The 20,198-nt window shown below is 48.0% G+C and overlaps 1 protein-coding gene across 1 annotated transcript in view; it reads left to right on the top strand.

Annotated features, from left to right (window-relative positions):
* LOC139747137 (opsin, ultraviolet-sensitive-like) overlaps nt 1-20,198 on the top strand; it is a 102,834-nt gene that overhangs the window by 59,649 nt on the left and 22,987 nt on the right. Inside the window, exons 6-8 of the mRNA XM_071659054.1 lie at nt 5,551-5,681; nt 8,935-9,068; nt 12,754-12,840. Of these exons, the coding sequence (XP_071515155.1) occupies nt 5,551-5,681; nt 8,935-9,068; nt 12,754-12,840 (352 nt within the window). The remainder of the gene's footprint in view (nt 1-5,550; nt 5,682-8,934; nt 9,069-12,753; nt 12,841-20,198) is intronic.

Below are 20,198 nucleotides of genomic sequence, written 5' to 3'. Positions count from 1 at the left end.
TACAGTAATCATGTGACGCAGTAGCTTCCCGAATCTTGCATGGTCTAGGTAGTGGTGGGGGGCACACAAGCAGCCAGCTCTCGGGAGCAAAAACCAAAGTAATACCTACAGAAGAGGGAAAGTGAACCAACATAGCGGCGTAGGGCAAGGGGGTCAAGTTTGGAAGTTAGCCTGGGACAGTTTATAAGGCGGACTGCTATTAAGTAAGGATGCTGAGCTAGAACCACCCTGTTCAGAAGAAAAACAGATTTCGACATCTAAACAGGACAGCCAGTTTCTTAGAGGCAGACTTAGCTATTCCCGTAACATCGGGTTTCCAAGAAAGAGTGGATGTTACAGTAATACCAAGTACGTACATCGAGTTAAGACTTAGAATTGCAGAACCAGTAAAGGAGAGACGAGAGTTTAGAAGTGTGCGATAAGATGGGTAGAAATTGGGTCTTAAAGACATTAAAGTTAAGATTTTTTTCTACCTCAATGAGATATCCTGTCCAAGTCTGAGTTTATTGAGGAAGCTGTGTCAAGACGAGATGCAGTTCGAGTTAGAGAAGAAGGAGCAGAAATTGAAGGATGTAGATGAATGCAGTGAGTTGAGTCGTCAGCGTATGAGTACATTTGGTTATTTGTGGAAGAGGAGGTAAGCGTTGATAAAAAAAAGGAAATAGTGTAGGGGACAGGACAGAACCTTGCGAGACACCGCAAAGGAGGGAAGATGTTGATCCATCAACAACCACAGAGATAAATCTGCTGGAGTGGAAGCTGGACATATGAGGAGCAAACTGAGGGAGGAAAGCCAGAAGATGGAAGCTTAGAGATGAGACCCCGGTCCCACACCCTGTCAGAAGCTTTGCATATGTCAAGGGGAACTACACATGACTCCCCCAAATCCTTCAGGGATGATGACCAGGCATTAGTAAGATAGGAAGGAATATCATTACCGGATCTTGCTTTCAGGAAGCCATGTTGGTGACCAAAGAGAAGACTGTGTCATTCAAGATGATTAAGGATATGGGAGTTGAGGAGGGATTCAAAGACTTTGGAAATGGTGAAATGTCAAAGCAACAGTACGGTAGTTACAAGGGTCTATGGTTGGGATGTATCATCGCATGTTTCCAAGAAGAAGGAAAAGTTTTGGTTTGTACACAGACACGGAATAGACGAGCAAGCACAGGTGCAAGTTCAGTTTATGAAGTGGTGGTCCTCTGAATGATGTATAATGCTATCATGATCCTCTAAATGATTTTATAATTCCACCTCGAACGATGGTCTCCATAAGTTGTCCAACAGCAGACGCGGAGCTAATAGGACGATTTCCGGGCAGTGACGTATTACATTTTTGGATGATCGATGCTACATTGGCCAACTTCCACTCATCTGGAACTTTGTCTGCTGCAAGTGACTTATTAGAAAGGGCAGTTAGGGGGACCTAACTACCTCATTTCTCGCCTCTTTCAGTGTTCTAGGATAAACTAATAAGGGTTGCCATTAACTTATCAGGGCCTGCCATTAACATATCAGAGCCTGCCATTAACTTATCAGGGCCTGCCATTAACTTAACAGGGCCTGCCATTAACTTATCAGTGCCTGCCATTAACTTATCAGGGCTTGCCATTAACTTATCAGAGCCTGCCATTAACTTATCAGAGCCTGCCATTAACTTATCAGGGTCTGCCATTAACTTATCAGGGCCTGCCATTACCTTACAGGGCCTGCCATATACTTATCAGGGCCTGCCATTATTCTTATTTTCATCCCTATTCTTGTTGAAGATATGTTATCTACTTTTAGGTCAATATGTTGAAGAGGGTTGTCCCTCTTATCTATGATACAGGATTCGGGACATGGGTCGTGTCTTCGATCGTAAATACAGATGCCAAAAAGCCATTTGATTTAACATTTTGAACCATGACTTTGTTGGAACAAGTCAATGTTTCCCATAATTACTGTGTCTGTTGACTGGGTAATGACTCTCTTGCTTCTAACATAGATGTAGAACACTGTTATTAAGAGCAAAGCACTTCATATTTAACGTGTTTACTCTGTCATAATAACTAAATCTCTTACTTCATATTTGACGTGTTTACTCTGTCATAAATAACTAACTCTCTTACTTTATGCAAGTTTGTATAAGTTACATTATAATGTTGGTTATTGGATTCTCTGAGAGTTTTATCAGATATTGTTTTAGATATCAAGTACTTCCTTATTTCCCCGTTGCACCACTTTGGCTTCATTGTAGAAATAGACTATTACTAGTAGTATTTGGCACGTAGGTTCCCTGTGCTGCTTTGAAGGTTTTCCTGGAGCTTTTCCAAGCTACGTTCATGTCATTTTCAGTGGCTATATCATCCCAGGTTTGCATATCAAGTGCAATACGAACACCATTTAAATTTTGCTCGTTTAAAGTCTGTTTTTTTTTATATCTTTCTTTCGCGACTGCTATGTTGACAGGCGACGAGATTCGGATATGGCGATCGTGTTGTGTTTTCCTTCTGTCGCTGTTCTCAACGAGACGCTATTACGTCCACTCCCAGCGTCAACCTGGGATGTTTTAAGACGAAACTGAGACGTTGTGTTGGAAGATACATACGTAGGGGGGACGTGTCCCCCTGGTGTGAGAAGATGTATTAATTAATCCTGTCAGACGGTGATGGCTCGTGTTGTGGTAGTGGTGTTATAGTAGTGGTAGCTAGTGTATGGTAGTGGTAGCTGATGTTATAGTAGTGGTAGCTGGTGTTATAGTAGTGGTAGCTGGTGTTATAGTAGTGGTAGCTGGTGTTATAGTAGTGGTAGCTGGTGTTATAGTAGTGGTAGCTGGTGTTATAGTAGTGGTAGCTGGTGTTATAGTAGTGGTAGCTGGTGTTATAGTAGTGGTAGCTGGTGTTATAGAAGTGGAAGCAGATGTTATAGTAGTGGACGTTGATGTTGATAGTGGTGGTAGTTGATGTTGTAGTCGTAATATTTGATATAGTCATGGTAGTTGATGTTGTAGTCATGGTGAATTGATGTTACAGAAGTGCAAGCGGATGTTGTAGTGGTGGTAGCGGATGTTATGATAGTAGTGGTAGTTGATGTTACGATAGTAGTGGTTCTGTCTTCGTGTGTACCCCAGATAAGGCTGGCCACTTCTGTCTCTGTCAGGTACAAACTTTCTCTCGGTTTTCTCTCTCACGTACAAACTATCTTTCGGTGTCTCCGGCAGGTACATACTAACCTCTGGCTGTCTCCTGCAGGTACATACTAACCTCTGGCTGTCTCCTGCAGGTACATACTAACCTCTGGCTGTCTCCTGCAGGTAAATACTAACCTCTGGCTGTCTCCTGCAGGTACATACTAACCTCTGGCTGTCTCCTGCAGGTACATACTAACCTCTGGCTGTCTCCTGCAAGTACAAACTAATCTCTGGCTGTCTCCTGCAGGTACATACTAACCTCTGGCTGTCTCCTGCAAGTACAAACTAATCTCTGGCTGTCTTCTGCAAGTACAAACTAATCTCTGGCTGTCTCCTGCAAGTACAAACTAATCTCTGGCTGTCTCCTGCATGTACAAACTAACCTCTGGCTGTCTCCTGCATGTACAAACTAACCTCTGGCTGTCTCCTGCATGTACAAACTAACCTCTGGCTGTCTCCTGCAGGTACAAACTAACCTTTGGCTGTCTCCTGCAAGTATAAACTAACCTCTGGCTGTCTCCTGCAGTACAAACTAACCTCTGGCTGTCTCCTGCAGTACAAACTAACCTCTGGCTGTCTCCTGCAGTACAAACTAACCTCTGGCTGTCTCCTGCAAGTACAAACTAACCTCTGGCTATCTCCTGCAGGTACAAACTAACCTCTGGCTGTCTCCTGGAAGTACAAACTAATCTCTGGCTGTCTCCTGGAAGTACAAACTAATCTCTGGCTGTCTCCTTCATATACAAACTAACCTCTGGCTGTCTCCTGCAGGTATATACTAACCTCTGGCTGTCTCTTGCAGGTACATACTAGCCTCTGGCCATCTCCTGCAGGTACATACTAGCCTCTGGCCATCTCCTGCAGGTACATACTAGCCTCTGGCCATCTCCTGCAGGTACATACTAGCCTCTGGCCATCTCCTGCAGGTACATACTAGCCTCTGGCTGTCTCCTGCAGGTACATACTAGCCTCTGGCTGTCTCCTGCAGTACAAACTAACCTCTGGCTGTCTCCTGCAGGTACATACTAGCCTCTGGCTGTCTCCTGCAAGTACAAACTAACCTCTGGCTGTCTCCTGCAGGTACATACTAACCTGTGGCTGTCTTCTGCAGTACAAACTAACCTCTGGCTGTCTTCTGCAGGTACATACTAGCCTCTGGCTGTCTTCTGCAGGTACATACTAGCCTCTGGCTGTCTTCTGCAGGTACATACTAGCCTCTGGCTGTCTCCTGCAGGTACATGCTAACCTCTGACTGTCCCCTGCAGGTACAAACTAACCTCTGGCTGTCTCCTGCAGTACAAACTAACCTCTGGCTGTCTCCTGCAGTACAAACTAACCTCTGGCTGTCTCCTGCAGTACAAACTAACCTCTGGCTGTCTCCTGCAGGTACATACTAGCCTCTGGCTGTCTCCTGCAAGTACAAACTAACCTCTGGCTGTCTCCTGCAGGTACAAACTAACCTCTGGCTGTCTCCTGCAGGTACAAACTAACCTCTGGCTGTCTCCTGCAGGTACAAACTAACCTCTGGCTGTCTCCTGCAGGTACAAACTAACCTCTGGCTGTCCCCTGCAGGTACAAACTAACCTCTGGCTGTCTCCTGCAGGTACAAACTAACCTCTGGCTGTCCCCTGCAGGTACAAACTAACCTCTGGCTGTCCCCTGCAGGTACAAACTAACCTCTGGCTGTCCCCTGCAGGTACAAACTAACCTCTGGCTGTCCCCTGCAGGTACAAACTAACCTCTGGCTGTCCCCTGCAGGTACAAACTAACCTCTGGCTGTCCCCTGCAGGTACAGACTAACCTCTGGCTGTCCCCTGCAGGTACAGACTAACCTCTGGCTGTCCCCTGCAGGTACAAACTAACCTCTGGCTGTCCCCTGCAGGTACAAACTAATCTCTGGCTGTCTCCTGCAGGTACAAACTAACCTCTGGCTGTCTCCTGCAGGTACAAACTAACCTCTGGCTGTCCCCTGCAGGTACAAACTAACCTCTGGCTGTCCCCTGCAGATACAGACTAACCTCTGGCTGTCCCCTGCAGATACAGACTAATCTCTGGCTGTCTCCTGCAGGTACAAACTAATCTCTGGCTGTCTCCTGCAGGTACAAACTAATCTCTGGCTGTCCCCTGCAGGTACAAACTAATCTCTGGCTGTCTCCTGCAGGTACAAACTAACCTCTGGCTGTCTCCTGCAGGTACAAACTAACCTCTGGCTGTCTCCTGCAGGTACAAACTAACCTCTGGCTGTCTCCTGCAGGTACAAACTAACCTCTGGCTGTCTCCTGTAGGTACAAACTAACCTCTGGCTGTCTCCTGCAGGTACAAACTAACCTCTGACTGTCCCCTGCAGGTACAAACTAACCTCTGGCTGTCTCCTGCAGGTACAAACGGCTACAGAACGCCTCCAACCTGCTTGTGGTGAACCTGGCCGTGGCCGACCTCCTTATGATGTCCAAGGCTCCCATCTTCATCATCCACTCCTTCCTGCAGCGTCCTGCTACCGGCCGCCTGGGTAGGTAGGATGACAGGACACACCACCACCCTACCTGACCCAACCACACCACACCACACCACGCCACGTCACGCCACACCACACCACGCCACGCCACACCACACCATACCACACCACACCACACCACACCACGCCACGTCACACCACACCACACCACACGACACCACGCCACACCACACCACACCACGCCACACCACGCCACACCACACCACGCCACGTCACACCACACCACGTCACACCACACCACGTCACACCACACCACGCCACACCACACCACACCACACCACACCACGTCACGTCACGTCACGTCACACCACACCACACCACACCACACCACGGCCGCTTGGGTACGTAGGATGACATTTTGCTGCACGATCCTACAGTCACTCTCAAAGTCTATCCTTGCTTACCACTGTAGTGGCCTACCACTGGTTACCCCACTGATTATGATGATGTCATGATGATCTTTATTGTAGTGGTATTCTATACCCCTCATCCCCCCGTGCCACTGTTAAAGTATGGCCAGGTTTCGATCCATGTCACAGTGTGGGTAGAAACCCGCCCACTCTGCAGGACCTACTGACGTCCCACTGGATGTGTCAGTCAGCAGGATCTACTGACGTCCCACTGGATGTGTCAGTCAGCAGGATCTACTGACGTCCCACTGGATGTGTCAGTCAGCAGGACCTGCTGACGTCCCACTGGTTGTGTCAGTCAGCAGGATCTGCTGACGTCCCACTGGATGTGTCAGTCAGCAGGATCTACTGACGTCCCACTGGATGTGTCAGTCAGCAGGATCTACTGACGTCCCACTGGATGTGTCAGTCAGCAGGACCTACTGACGTCCCACTGGATGTGTCAGTCAGCAGGACCTACTGACGTCCCACTGGATGTGTCAGTCTGCAGGACCTACTGACGTCCCACTGGATGTGTCAGTCTGCAGGACCTACTGACGTCCCACTGGATGTGTCAGTCTGCAGGACCTATTGACGTCCCACTGGATGTGTCAGTCAGCAGAACCTATTGACGTCCCACTGGATGTGTCAGTCAGCAGGATCTACTGACGTCCCACTGGATGTGTCAGTCAGCAGGATCTACTGACGTCCCACTGGATGTGTCAGTCAGCAGGATCTACTGACGTCCCACTGGATGTATCAGTCAGCAGGATCTACTGACGTACCACTGGATGTGTCAGTCAGCAGGACCTACTGACGTCCCACTGGATGTGTCAGTCTGCAGGACCTACTGACGTCCCACTGGATGTATCAGTCAGCAGGACCTACTGACGTCCCACTGGATGTGTCAGTCAGCAGAATCTACTGACGTCCCACTGGATGTGTCAGTCAGCAGGATCTACTGACGTCCCACTGGATGTGTCAGTCAGCAGGACCTACTGACGTCCCACTGGATGTGTCAGTCAGCAGGACCTACTGACGTCCCACTGGATGTGTCACTCAGCAGGATCTACTGACGTCCCACTGGATGTGTCAGTCAGCAGGATCTGCTGACGTCCCACTGGATGTGTCAGTCAGCAGGACCTACTGACGTCCCACTGGATGTGTCAGTCAGCAGGACCTACTGACGTCCCACTGGATGTGTCAGTCTACAGATGTGGTTTATGAATGCCAATGTAATATTGGGCGAGTGTCAGCCTCGCCACATAAACTACACTGGACATACCTCCTGCACACTGAGCCGCCACCTCTCGCTCCACTTACAAGAAGGTGGAATCAAACATCATGAACAAAGGCGTGGACCGTGGCTAACCAGGGAGATTATAATGAATAACACCAAAATTATCACTAGTTACAGTGATCAGAGGAGACGACAGATATTAGAAGCTGTTCACATTAGAGAGGATGTGTGGATCAGGTGTTTGCTTTGAAGAATGTGTGTGAGAAATACTTAGAAAAGCAAATGGATTTGTATGTAGCATTTATGGATCTGGAGAAGGCATATGATAGAGTTGATAGAGATGCTCTGTGGAAGGTATTAAGAATATATGGTGTGGGAGGCAAGTTGTTAGAAGCAGTGAAAAGTTTTTATGAAGGGTGTAAAGTGTTTGTACGAGTAGGAAGAGAGGAAAGTGAATGATTCTCAGTGAATGTTAGTTTGCGGCAGGGGTGCGTGATGTCCCCGTGGTTGTTTAGTTTGTTTATGGATGGGGTTGTTAGGGAGGTAAATGCAAGAGTTTTGGAGAGAGGGGCAAGTATGCAGTCTGTTGGGGATGAGAGGGCCTGGGAAGTGAGTCAGTTTTTGTTCGCCGATGATACAACGCTGGTGGGTGATTCGAGTGAGGAACTGCAGAAGTTGGTGACACAGTTTGGAAGAATGTGTGAATGGAGAAAGTTGAGAGTTAATGTAAATAAGAGCAAGGTTATTACATTCAGCAGGGTTGAGGGACAAGTTGGTTGGGATGTAAGTTTGAATACAGAAAAAGTGAACCGTTTTCGATGTCTGGGAGTGGACTTAGCAGCGAATGGAACCATGTAAGTGGAAATAGGTCGTATGGTGGGCGAGGGGTTGAAGGCTCTGAAAGCGATGAAGAATGTGTGGAAAGAGAGAACATTATCTCGGAGAGCAAAAATGGGTATGTTTAAAGGAATTGTAGTTCCAACAATATGATATGAATGCGAGGCATGGGCTATATGTAGAGTTGTGCGGAGGAGGTTGGATATGTTGGAAATTAAATGTTTGAAAGACTATATGTAGTGTGAGGTGGTTTGATCGAGTAAGTAATAGACTGTAAGAGAGATGTGTGATGCTAAAAAGAGTGTGGTTAAGAGAGCAGAAGAGGGTGTGTTAAAATGGTTTGGACATATGAAGACATATGAAGAGAATGAGTGAGGAAAGGTTGACAAAGAGGATGGAATGAAAAAGATTTTGAGCGATCGGGGCCTAAACATGCAGGAGGGTGAGAGGCGTGCAAGGAATATAGTGAAGTGGAAGGATGTGGTATACCGGGGTCGACGTGCCGTCAGTGGACTGAACCAGGGCATGTGAAGCGTCTGGGGTAAACCATGGAAAGTTTTGTGGGGGCCTGAATGTGGAGAGGGAGCTGTGGTTTCGGTGCATTACACATAACCCGCTAGAGACTGAGTGTTAACGAATGTGGCCTCTTTTTTCATTTGTTTCCTGGCGCTTCCTCGTTAATGCAGGAAATAGCGATAATGTATGAAAAAAAAGAAATGTATAGATAGATGGATGGATATATAGATAGATAGATCAAGTCATTAAAGTCTCTTGTGGTCAGGTTGTGAGGCGTACGGAGCGGTGTCGCTGCTGGCGGGGTTGTCTGCCATCTGGTTCCTCACAGCCATCAGTCTGGACCGGTACCGTGTTGTGCGCCTCTCCCTCAACACCCACCACAGGATCTCCAGGTCACAGGTACGTCCCTCAACACCCACCACAGGATCTCCAGGTCACAGGTACGTCCCCCAACACCCACCACAGGATCTCCAGGTCACAGGTACGTCCCTCAACACCCACCACAGGATCTCCAGGTCACAGGTACGTCCCTCAACACCCACCACAGGATCTCCAGGTCACAGGTACGTCCCCCAACACCCACCACAGGATCTCCAGGTCACAGGTACGTCCCTCAACACCCACCACAGGATCTCCAGGTCACAGGTACGTCCCTCAACACCCACCACAGGATCTCCAGGTCACAGGTACGTCCCTCAACACCCACCACAGGATCTCCAGGTCACAGGTACGTCCCCCAACACCCACCACAGGATCTCCAGGTCACTGGTACGTCCCCCAACACCCACCACAGGATCTCCAGGTCACAGGTACGTCCCTCAACACCCACCTCAGGATCTCCAGGTCACTGGTACGTCCCCCAACACCCACCACAGAATCTCCAGGTCACAGGTACGTCCCCCAACACCCACCTCAGGATCTCCAGGTCACAGGTACGTCCCCAACACCCACCACAGGATCTCCAGGTCACAGGTACGTCCCCAACACCCACCACAGGATCTCCAGGTCACTGGTACGTCCCAACACCCACCACAGGATCTCCAGGTCACTGGTACGTCCCCCAACACCCACCACAGGATCTCCAGGTCACAGGTACGTCCCTCAACACCCACCTCAGGATCTCCAGGTCACTGGTACGTCCCAACACCCACCACCCCACACACACACACAGAGGATCCCCAGGTCACAGAGGAAATTTTCTCCACATCCATAACAGGTTCTCCAATGTACAGGTCCATCTCTCTACACCCGCTATAGGCCCTACAGGTCATGCATTCGTCTCTGTTACCTGTCACAGGTCCTGGAGGTCACAAAGATATCTTTATTATGTCACAGGTCCTGGAGGTTACAAATACGTCTCTGTTATGTCACAGTTACTGGAGGTCACAAGTCCATCTCTGTTACCTGTCACAGGTCCTGGAGGTCACAAAGACGTCTCTGTTACGTCACAGGTCCTGGAGGTCACAGGCACATCTCAGTATTATCACAGATCCTGCGGGTCAACTGGATACATGTAGGTCATCGCGAGAAAGATTTTGTTTAAACAACATCTATCAAGTTCACCATGAGGCAGGCACCACCACTGCCAAGTTCACCATGAGGCAGGCACCACCACTGCCAAGTTCACCATGAGGCAGGCACCACCACTGCCAAGTTCACCATGAGGCAGGCACCACCACTGCCAAGTTCACCATGAGGCAGGCACCACCACTGCCAAGTTCACCATGAGGCAGGCACCACCAGTGCCAAGTTCACCATGAGGCAGGCACCACCACTGCCAAGTTCACCATGAGGCAGGCACCACCAGTGCCAAGTTCACCATGAGGCAGGCACCACGACTGCCAAGTTCACCATGAGGCAGGCACCACCAGTGCCAAGTTCACCATGAGGCAGGCACCACCACTGCCAAGTTCACCATGAGGCAGGCACCACCACTGCCAAGTTCACCATGAGGCAGGCACCACCACTGCCAAGTTCACCGTGAGGCAGGCACCAACAGTGCCAAGTTCACCATGAGGCAGGCACCACCAGTGCCAAGTTCACCATGAGGCAGGCACCACCACTGCCAAGTTCACCATGAGGCAGGCACCACCACTGCCAAGTTCACCATGAGGCAGGCACCACCACTGCCAAGTTCACCATGAGGCAGGCACCACCACTGCCAAGTTCACCGTGAGGCAGGCACCACCAGTGCCAAGTTCACCATGAGGCAGGCACCACCAGTGCCAAGTTCACCATGAGGCAGGCACCACCAGTGCCAAGTTCACCATGAGGCAGGCACCACCAGTGCCAAGTTCACCATGAGGCAGGCACCACCAGTGCCAAGTTCACCATGAGGCAGGCACAATACGCCACATACCAGGACATGAACCACATACTGATATTGACGTATGAAAGGCCAGATCTAGAGAGAGAGAGAGGAATATTGATCAGTGTTTGGTGAGTCATAGAGGAATATTGATCAGTGTTAGGTGAGTCATAGAGGAATATTGATCAGTGTTAGGTGAGTCATAGAGGAATATTGATCAGTGTTAGGTGAGTCATAGAGGAATATTGATCAGTGGTGAGTCATAGAGGAATATTGATCAGTGTTTGGTGAGTCATAGAGGAATATTGATCAGTGTTAGGTGAGTCATAGAGGAATATTGATCAGTGTTCAGTGAGTCATAGAGGAATATTGATCAGTGTTCAGTGAGTAGAGGAATATTGATCAGTGTTCAGTGAGTAGAGGAATATTGATCAGTGTTCAGTGAGTAGAGGAATATTGATCAGTGTTCAGTGAGTCATAGAGGAATATTGATCAGTGTTCAGTGAGTAGAGGAATATTGATCAGTGTTCAGTGAGTAGAGGAATATTGATCAGTGTTCAGTGAGTTATATAGGAATATTGATCAGTGTTCAGTGAGTTATATAGGAATATTGATCAGTGTTCAGTGAGTTATATAGGAATATTGATCAGTGCTGACACACCACCTGACCCACTGACCACGCACCACCTGGACCCCTGCTAACACACCACCTGACCACGCACCACCTGGACCCCTGCTGACACACCACCTGCTCCTCTACTGAAACACCACCTGGTCCCCTGCTGACACACCACCTGCTCCTCTACTGAAACACCACCTGGTCCCCTGTTGACACACCACCTGACCACGCACCACCTGGACCCCTGCTAACACACCACCTGACCACGCACCACCTAGACCCCTGCTAACACACCACCTGACCACGCACCACCTGGTCCCCTGCTGACACACCACCTGGACCCCTGCTGACACACCACTTGATCCCCTGCTGACATACCACCTGGTCCCCTGCTGACACCACTTAATCCCCTGCTGACATATCACCTGGTCCCCGGCTGACACACCACCTGGTCCCCTGCTGACATACCACTTGGTCCCCTGCTGACACCACTTAATCCCTTGCCGACATACCACCTGGTCCCCTGCTGAAATACCACCAGGTCATCTACTGACATACCACCTGGTCCCCTGCTGACACCACTTAATCCCCTGCTGACATACCACCTGGTCCCCTGCTGAAATACCACCAGGTCACCTACTGACACACCACTTAATCCCCTGCTGACATACCACCTGGTCCTTGCTGACATGCCACCTGGTCACCTGCTGACACCATAAAGCCTTCACCATCACAACCGATTACTTTAATCTTCTTGAATTGTGGTTTCCTGCTGACTTATCTCTTGTTTTCTTCTCCACCTGCCGACTACGTGATCTGCTGACCACGTGTACTCCGGCTGACTACGTGTGCTCCTGCTGACTACGTCTTCTGACCACGTGTACTCCTGCTGCCCACGTCTTCTGCTGAGTACGTCTTCTGACCACGTGTACTCCTGCTGCTGCCCACGTCTTCTCCTGCTGACTACGCTCCTGACCACGTGTACTCCTGCTGTCCACGTCTTGTCCTGCTGACTACGTCTTCTGCCCACGTGTACTCCTGCTGCTGACTTCGTGTGCTCCCTGGCTGACTCCGTGTGCTCCCTGGCTGACCCCGTGTGCCCCCTGGCTGACCCCGTGTGTTCCCTGGCTGACCCCGTGGTGGGTGGGGTCGTACAGACCAGGGTGGTAGTGTTCGTGGTGTGGGTGGCCTCGTGTGTCGTGACAGCGCTTCCGCTGCTGGGCTGGAACCGGTACGTTCCAGAGGTGAGCATCTCTACCTACCTACCTCTCTATCTCTCTCTCTCTATCTCTCTCTATCTCTCTCTCTCTATCTCTCTCTACCTCTCTCTCTCTCTCTCTCTCTCTCTCACTCTCTCTGGCCTGTGTCTGTGTAGATGCTGGCCCGGTAGAGGTGGTGGGCGTGTGTTGGCCACACCAGACGGGCGGGCGGGGTCAGGTCGGGTCGTAAGGGCACGTCCACACACACACACACACACACACACACACACACACACACACACACACACACACACATAAGGCAGGTCGGATCCAATCCCCCCCCCCCCTTCCATCCCCCTTCCCTTCCCTCCCCCACCAGGCAGTGACCTCAGGGATCCAGGTCATGGGGGGGGGGAGGGGTTTGGTCATCACACCTAGGTCACCAGATGGCATCACCGTCGCCAGGATGCTACAGAAACCAGTGAAAGGAATTCGGTGATTCCTACATGGCTATAAGATCACCCCCCCCCCCCCTCAACATGAGGGTTGAACTGCATCGTTTGGTGAACGGTGAACGCGTTGTTAGCATTGGTCCAACAGGAACATTTTTTGAACACGAAACACAAGGATCTGGGAGTACAATATACCAGACGTGTACAATATAAGGGACAGAGATGGTCAAGGAGGAGGAAGCACTGTACTGTTGTTGTATGTGGAACCTTACCTCACCTCCATCATACTTCACACCACAACATCTGCTGCTGCTGTGGACCACTTGTGTGTGTCTTCACATCAACACACAATCTTACACACTCTACATCAACGTGGTTCACTCACGCCCCAGTAAGCCAGTAGATATTGACACTTCTTGTACGAGAGTTGACAACGAGCGATACAGGATAAAGACTCAAGTCACTCTTAGGGTGATTATAATCTTCCAGGAATCCATTATCACACTATCTCAGGTGTAGCTGGTGAATCTGCCAGACGTAACAACTTGGTCGAAGACGATGTTCACTACCACACCATCACCCACCCGACGAAGGAAGCTATGATAACCTTCATCTAGTTCCTGCCTCCCAAGAGTTCATACTAACTCATACTCGCCCATGTTGGTGAACATCTGGGCACTTGTGACCATAACATGGTTAAGTTTGATGTTACTATCAAAACCGACTCCTCCAAGACCAGTACTATTATTACCCTTAACTTTAAAAAAGGGCGGATTGGAATGGGTTACGCGACGCATTAATGAGCCTCCCCCTTACTTGTTGGTTCCTGCCCAGAGCAATTATGGGCCAGTTTTAAGCGTCAGTTTATGTACCATCAAGTCCCATACATTCCCGTGCTGGACAGAAGTAATATGAACCACAACATGCCTGAATGGTCTTCCCAAGTTACTGCAAGAGCTATACGTCCTAGTAATAAACTCTGTAAACGTAAGACATCAGACAACGACGCAAGTATGGCTACGCAATGTAACACAATCAGAAGACAAGTGAAAAGCCTTATTAAAGAAGCCAAGAGAGATTACACAATGAGTATTGCAAGAGAGCCTAAAAGATTTTATAGATCAACAATGAGAAACGTATAATGTCATATAACGTCAATAATGTCAGGTGTTACCAGTAGGAAACGTAAATAGAAGATTCGATTATGAAGTGATGGAGCACAAGATAAAGGCCACCCTAGCTACTGTGAGGGATCTAGAGGCCGCTGTCTCCAGTAACTTCAGCGTCTCCCAACATTGTAACTTCAGCTGCCAAGAAAACATATACGATGTTACGATTTATTAACAAACTTTACGTATACAAGCAAGGATGTGATATTGTCACTATGCCTATGTCTAGTTAGTCCACACCTGGAATATAGTGTGCAGGTTTGGGCCTCCACTTGAGTAAGGACATTCTTCAACTGGAAGCAGAGCAGCGAAGAGCAAGTAAGCTGATTCCTTCCTTGTGTCACAAACCATATGAGGAGAAACTGCTAGAATCAAACTTGTTTTCCCTCAGCAAGAGGTGCATCAAGGGCGAATTAATAGAATGTTTCAAAATACTTAAAGGATTCCACAACGTCGATATTGAACATTTCTTTACGGTAGCGCCAGCATTACCGACGAGAGGAGATGGATTAAAATTGAAGAGGTCACCGAGTTAATGTGGACTACGAGATATTTTCTTTAACAACGACATTATTGATGGTTGGAATAAGCTCCGGTCAGAGCAACTCTTTTAATATCTAGGCTTGATCATCACTTGTCACTCTCCAGTGTTGACTAATTCATTTCATCAGTCATTATATGGTGGTGGTACATCATGCTACCTTCTCAACCACTGATCTCTCCCTGGCCATGTTGTGCTGTCATACTAACATTGATTAACCCATGTGTGAGGGTGTAAGGAAACATCATTGTATCATTCTTCAACATCAGGATTTTTACTTTTTTGTTCCTGAGTAATAAGTGTTATTTTCTAATTTTGTCCAAAAGGTATAGAAAATGGCTTGTATTCCCTTTTGAGTCTGCTTATGTGGTCAAAATAGTGATATTTTGAAATTTATACATTTTTTTTTTCAGAAGGTCCAAGATAAAGTCACTGTCGAGTAGCTGATACAGAACTTTCTATAAGTTTCCAGTAATATAGATAGGATATATGTATCAAGGCCTTAATTCAACCACTTCAGTTTAGATCTCGCTGCTTAAGTGGATGCATATAATACATACATTTTTCTGAGATGACATCTAGACGCTGCCAGCATCCGACAGACGCATTTGGCTACGTCTTCGGCCAATTTATCAAAACAGGAGCGCAAAACGTACAGTGAGGCAGCCTCAGACAAGATGTACCAGGCCTACGAGCCATATTTTGGCCTGTCTTTCCCCCCGGGAATCATGAGAAATGTGAGCCACCTCATTTCCCCTGCCAACACTTCAGTACAACTGTGGAAGGTAAGGTAGACACTTGGTGGATGGCGGTATTTTATGTCATAAAAGAATAGAATTTTTTTCTTTTAAATTGGAAAAAAAAATTGATTTTAATTTTTTTCTTCAAAATTTCAATGTTATTGAAAAATGTCATATATGGGATATGTTCTATCTCCTGCACATTAGTCATTGGTGAAATAAAGTCATAAGTTTATATATATATATATATATATATATATATATATATATATATATATATATATATATATATATATATATATATAAAGAAAAGAATATATATATATATATATATTATTTTTCATGATCACAGTTTTATATTGTTCTTTTGCAGGATGGTACAGAGGGGATGAGAGAGCCATGAAGTTCGCTATCCTAAGAATTTGGCGGAACCCACAGTGCACACCAGTAGTTGCTCCGTCTGCATGATGCTGGAGCCTTCCAGACGTGGGGCTGGCAAGACTGCATCTGCTCTCACGTCTCTGGACCTTCCATCATCATCCATTGCCCCGGTGCCACACGGCCCCTGAGCTGCCCCCATACCCACTCCGGGGAGAGAGAGAGAGAGACAGAGAGGGAGCTGTAACGCTGCGGTTTGAAGAAGAAGAAGAGGAAAAGGACGCCTGAGGAACTAAATGAGACTGGAAGGCTATTTGCTTCCACTCTGGTCAGTAGACAGATGGTGGATGAGCCACGCTGGACATGTGAGCACTTGTGGTCTACCTTAGAACGAACAGAACATCTGTAGATGTGATACAGGTGTTCACAAGTCGCACGGCATCTGTACAACACCGCAAGTGTTTGGGATGTGGACTTTGGTCATGGTGGTTAGGGAGGGTTGCCAGGAGAGAGCAGTGTTTTGAAAGTGAACACAAGGGAACGAGGGACACTTAGGAAGATACGTAAGGTGAAATGACCTTTTAGCACCGTGGAAACTAATTGGGATGCTGCTCTCCCATCCCGAGATATTGCACGGGTCAGAAATGAGGAAGGGAATACTATATTCTGAAAGCGAGAAGGGGAACGCGTGTTAATAGGAAGAGAGAAACGAAAGTGTGCAAAGTGGAAGCATCAGCTCAAAAGTGAAGGATATTAGAACTTGAAAAGAGATTATTTATGAAGAGAAGGAAGGGTATAGGTGATAAGATAGAGCCCAGAGGAACCCTGTTGTTGATAAGATGAGAGGCAGTAGTGATATTATAGAACCCTGAGGAACACTGTTGTTGATAAGATGAGAGGCAGTAGTGATATTATAGAACCCAGAGGAACACTGTTGTTGATAAGATGAGAGGCAGTAGTGATAGGATAGAAGCCAGAGGAACACTGTTGTTGATAAGATGAGAGGCAGTAGTGATAGGATGGAATCCAGAGGAACACTGTTGTTGAAGAGAGGCAGTAGTGACTCCGTCCAGCGGCTGCCATAATGGACTGTTTGGAAAGGAAGCTATGCATCAGAGAACAGAGAGAAGCACAAAAACCAAAGGATGGGAGACTAGAAAGTCAAAAGTTTATGCCACACACCGTCAAATGCTCTGGAGATATCGAGGACTGCGACCAAAGTCTTATCAAAATTCCTGAGAGGTGGAGCTAGAGGAGGACCAGAGGTGATTCAGAAGACCACCAGTCGACCATGCATTGCCAACCCCAGACTGGTCATCAGGGAGCAAGGGATGGGATTCTACGTGTCTGAGACATTGAGGGTATAAGAGAGTTTCCAAGACTTTGGAGATAACAGAAGTGGGAACAACGAGGCGATAGTTGGATACTTAGAGCGGTCTCCTTTCTTAGGGATGGGCTGCACCAAGGCGTGCTTCCTAGTGGACAGAAGAAGAGTCTCGGTTCGTAGACAAACGAAACAGACGAGCAAGCATCAGGACTTCCTCAGAGGTGCTCTCGCTTCTGACTTTAGGAAGGATGCCATCTGGGCCCTACGCCACGTCCACCTGACGCTGGGAGAGTAGCCGCAAGACTTCGTGGGATGAGAACATAAGAGGTGACATAGGTTCAGTGGGAGGAGACGAGGTTGTTAGATTAGATGGCATAGGTTCAGTGGGAGAAGAAGAGGACAAGGGATTAGATGCAGAATCATACAATGACTAAGACGTAAATATGGCACCAACCAAGCGAGAGGCTCTATCAGTTGAAGGTGTCAGCTGGACAGCAAGAGACAACACGTCGGAAAGGCTGAAGTGCAGAAGTTATTGAATATGTCTCCGGTGAAGGACCAGAAATATCAGAAGCTAGATTACAACACTTACATATAACTTTGCACTAATTCCAAGAAGAATGAAAGTGGAGTGAGATTCAGGGGGTAGTGAGGAGTTTCCTAGTCCCTGTACACTTCGTGTCTATTGCGACAGACATCAAAGCCGGTGCGATCATATCAAATATCTGGTTGAGATGACATCGGACTCCATTCTAGCAAAATGACCTTTTTAAACTCCGCTATACGTTCAGCACAATGCGATGCGTCTCAGCCGTCATATCGTGCCACTGTCATCAGACGGAGGCAGTAGCTGCTGTGTCATGGGTCGGCATCTCTGTAGTAGAATATGATTGATACAGCCATCGACCAGTGAGGTGCTACAGCCTGGGTATCAGGAGGAATAGTGAGGGAGACGCAGTGAGCCAGTACTGCGGTGTTTGTCATGTACCCTTCCTTGGCCCAGGTCGATTGTTTTCATCTCGCCTCACCTACACAAGGGATTGCTAACATCTCATCACTCACACGTCGCAATACATTGCTCCCATCTCTGTAATCCTGGCAGACAGCATCTTACTGTCTCTCTACCGCTGTGGAGGAACGACGCCACTGGTTGAGGAGGTGCTGGACGGTTTCCAGAGCGTCTTTTATCGTCATCAAGCGACCACATCCTTCCGACGCTGCTCCTAGACCCGTCTCTGTTTCTCTTCAGTTCTTCAGTTACTCGCAGTCTTGGATCCAACCTCACCGTTACACAGTACCATTGTTCTACATCATCTTCCCCTGATCTCTCCAACTCTCCAAGTTTGCTCCTCCTGTGCATTACCATAGTATCAAACACCCGTTGCTCTTTCGTGCACCTTGAGCCTCCCAGCGCTGAAGCCACTTGGCTCAAAACTTATCTCTCTTCTACAACTGTGGTTTTATGTTTCCCATATTACCCCCCAGCGCCCCTTCTCTCTCCTCCGCTTCTTCAAACTTTGTACAGCTTTTTGAATATCAAACTTCCATCCTACCACGAAGCTCTGCTGTCTTGACATCAGTGTGTTGCAACGCTGTACACACGGGATGGCGGTATAGGCCACAAGGACTGCTTTACCCGGGATAATTTCAGTGGAGCCCAGGTCCCTTAAGCTTTCCCCTCCTTAATAATCTGGAGTAAATAAACCAAACGCCCAACCCAAGTTCCCGATCGTCACGGAGGCTCTGCCAACACTCTCAACTTCTGTTCACCTCTGGATGTTCCCGTTTCGCAAACACTATCTGCCAACTTAAGAGTCCTCCCACCACAATCTTATCTCATCATTTTCAGTGTGGGCGACGCCCACACTGAATCACCCACTCGAAATGCAAACTTTGGCACTGTGGGAGGGCTTGGCTGTCATCCCTTCACAGCTTCTTGGCTGACTTTCCATGGGATGGATACTCATTCCGTGGCCAGAATGCCTCCAGCTGTGCTGACCGTATAGCAGAGGGTGTCTGCAGGGATATGGGGGTCCTGCACTCCGTCTCCTACCAGATCTCTCTGATTTGATGGTCCTTGTACTGATGCCTGGGCTAAGAAACTCTGCCTTTCTCTGAGTCTCATAAAACTTCCATTCCAGCTTAGAATCACACAACCCTGCTCTTCGTAAAGTCACGCACAACTGACTTGACTTCCACATCTACTGATTGATCTATTCTTTAATCAAAAGTATTTTCCAGTAACTTCTGTGATTTAATCCTTCCTCCTCTCTCCTCCCACCGCATCAACCACCGTCACACTCGCCAGATAATAAAGTCGACCATTTCGGTGCCTTACTGTGGGTCTGGACTCTCTCTCTCTCTCTCTCTCTCTCTCTCTCTCTCTCTCTCTCTCTCTCTCTCTCTCTCTCTCTCTCTCTCTCTCCCCAATGTTTTCAAACCCCGCCTATACCATTTCCATTCTTTTGTTTTTTCGCGCAATATCTGTCGAGTATTTTTCCAGCACCAGCTGGGGAAGGCGTGCGGTACGACCCAGGTGGCCCATCACCCCAGCTCGTAAGGCAGTGTATGTCTGAGCTTTCCTCTGATCCTTGCTGGCTTATTTCGTCTCTCTAAAAAAAAAAAAGAAAAAAAACTCGAGACTTTTCCATCCCCTTGCATCACGCCTGCCACAGTGTAGCCCATCTAAAACTAGGACACCTGAAGGGATGGATCTTGGAGTCGAGCAGCAAACCAAGATGAATGAACGGAATGATGCGTGTTATTGTTAGGATCACCGAAGACAAAACACAAGAA

Source organism: Panulirus ornatus, chromosome 67, assembly GCF_036320965.1.
Source record: "Panulirus ornatus isolate Po-2019 chromosome 67, ASM3632096v1, whole genome shotgun sequence".
NCBI classification, from domain to species: Eukaryota; Metazoa; Arthropoda; class Malacostraca; order Decapoda; family Palinuridae; genus Panulirus; species Panulirus ornatus.
Note: the sequence above shows the minus strand (reverse complement) of the source record. Positions and strands in the feature narration are given on the sequence as shown.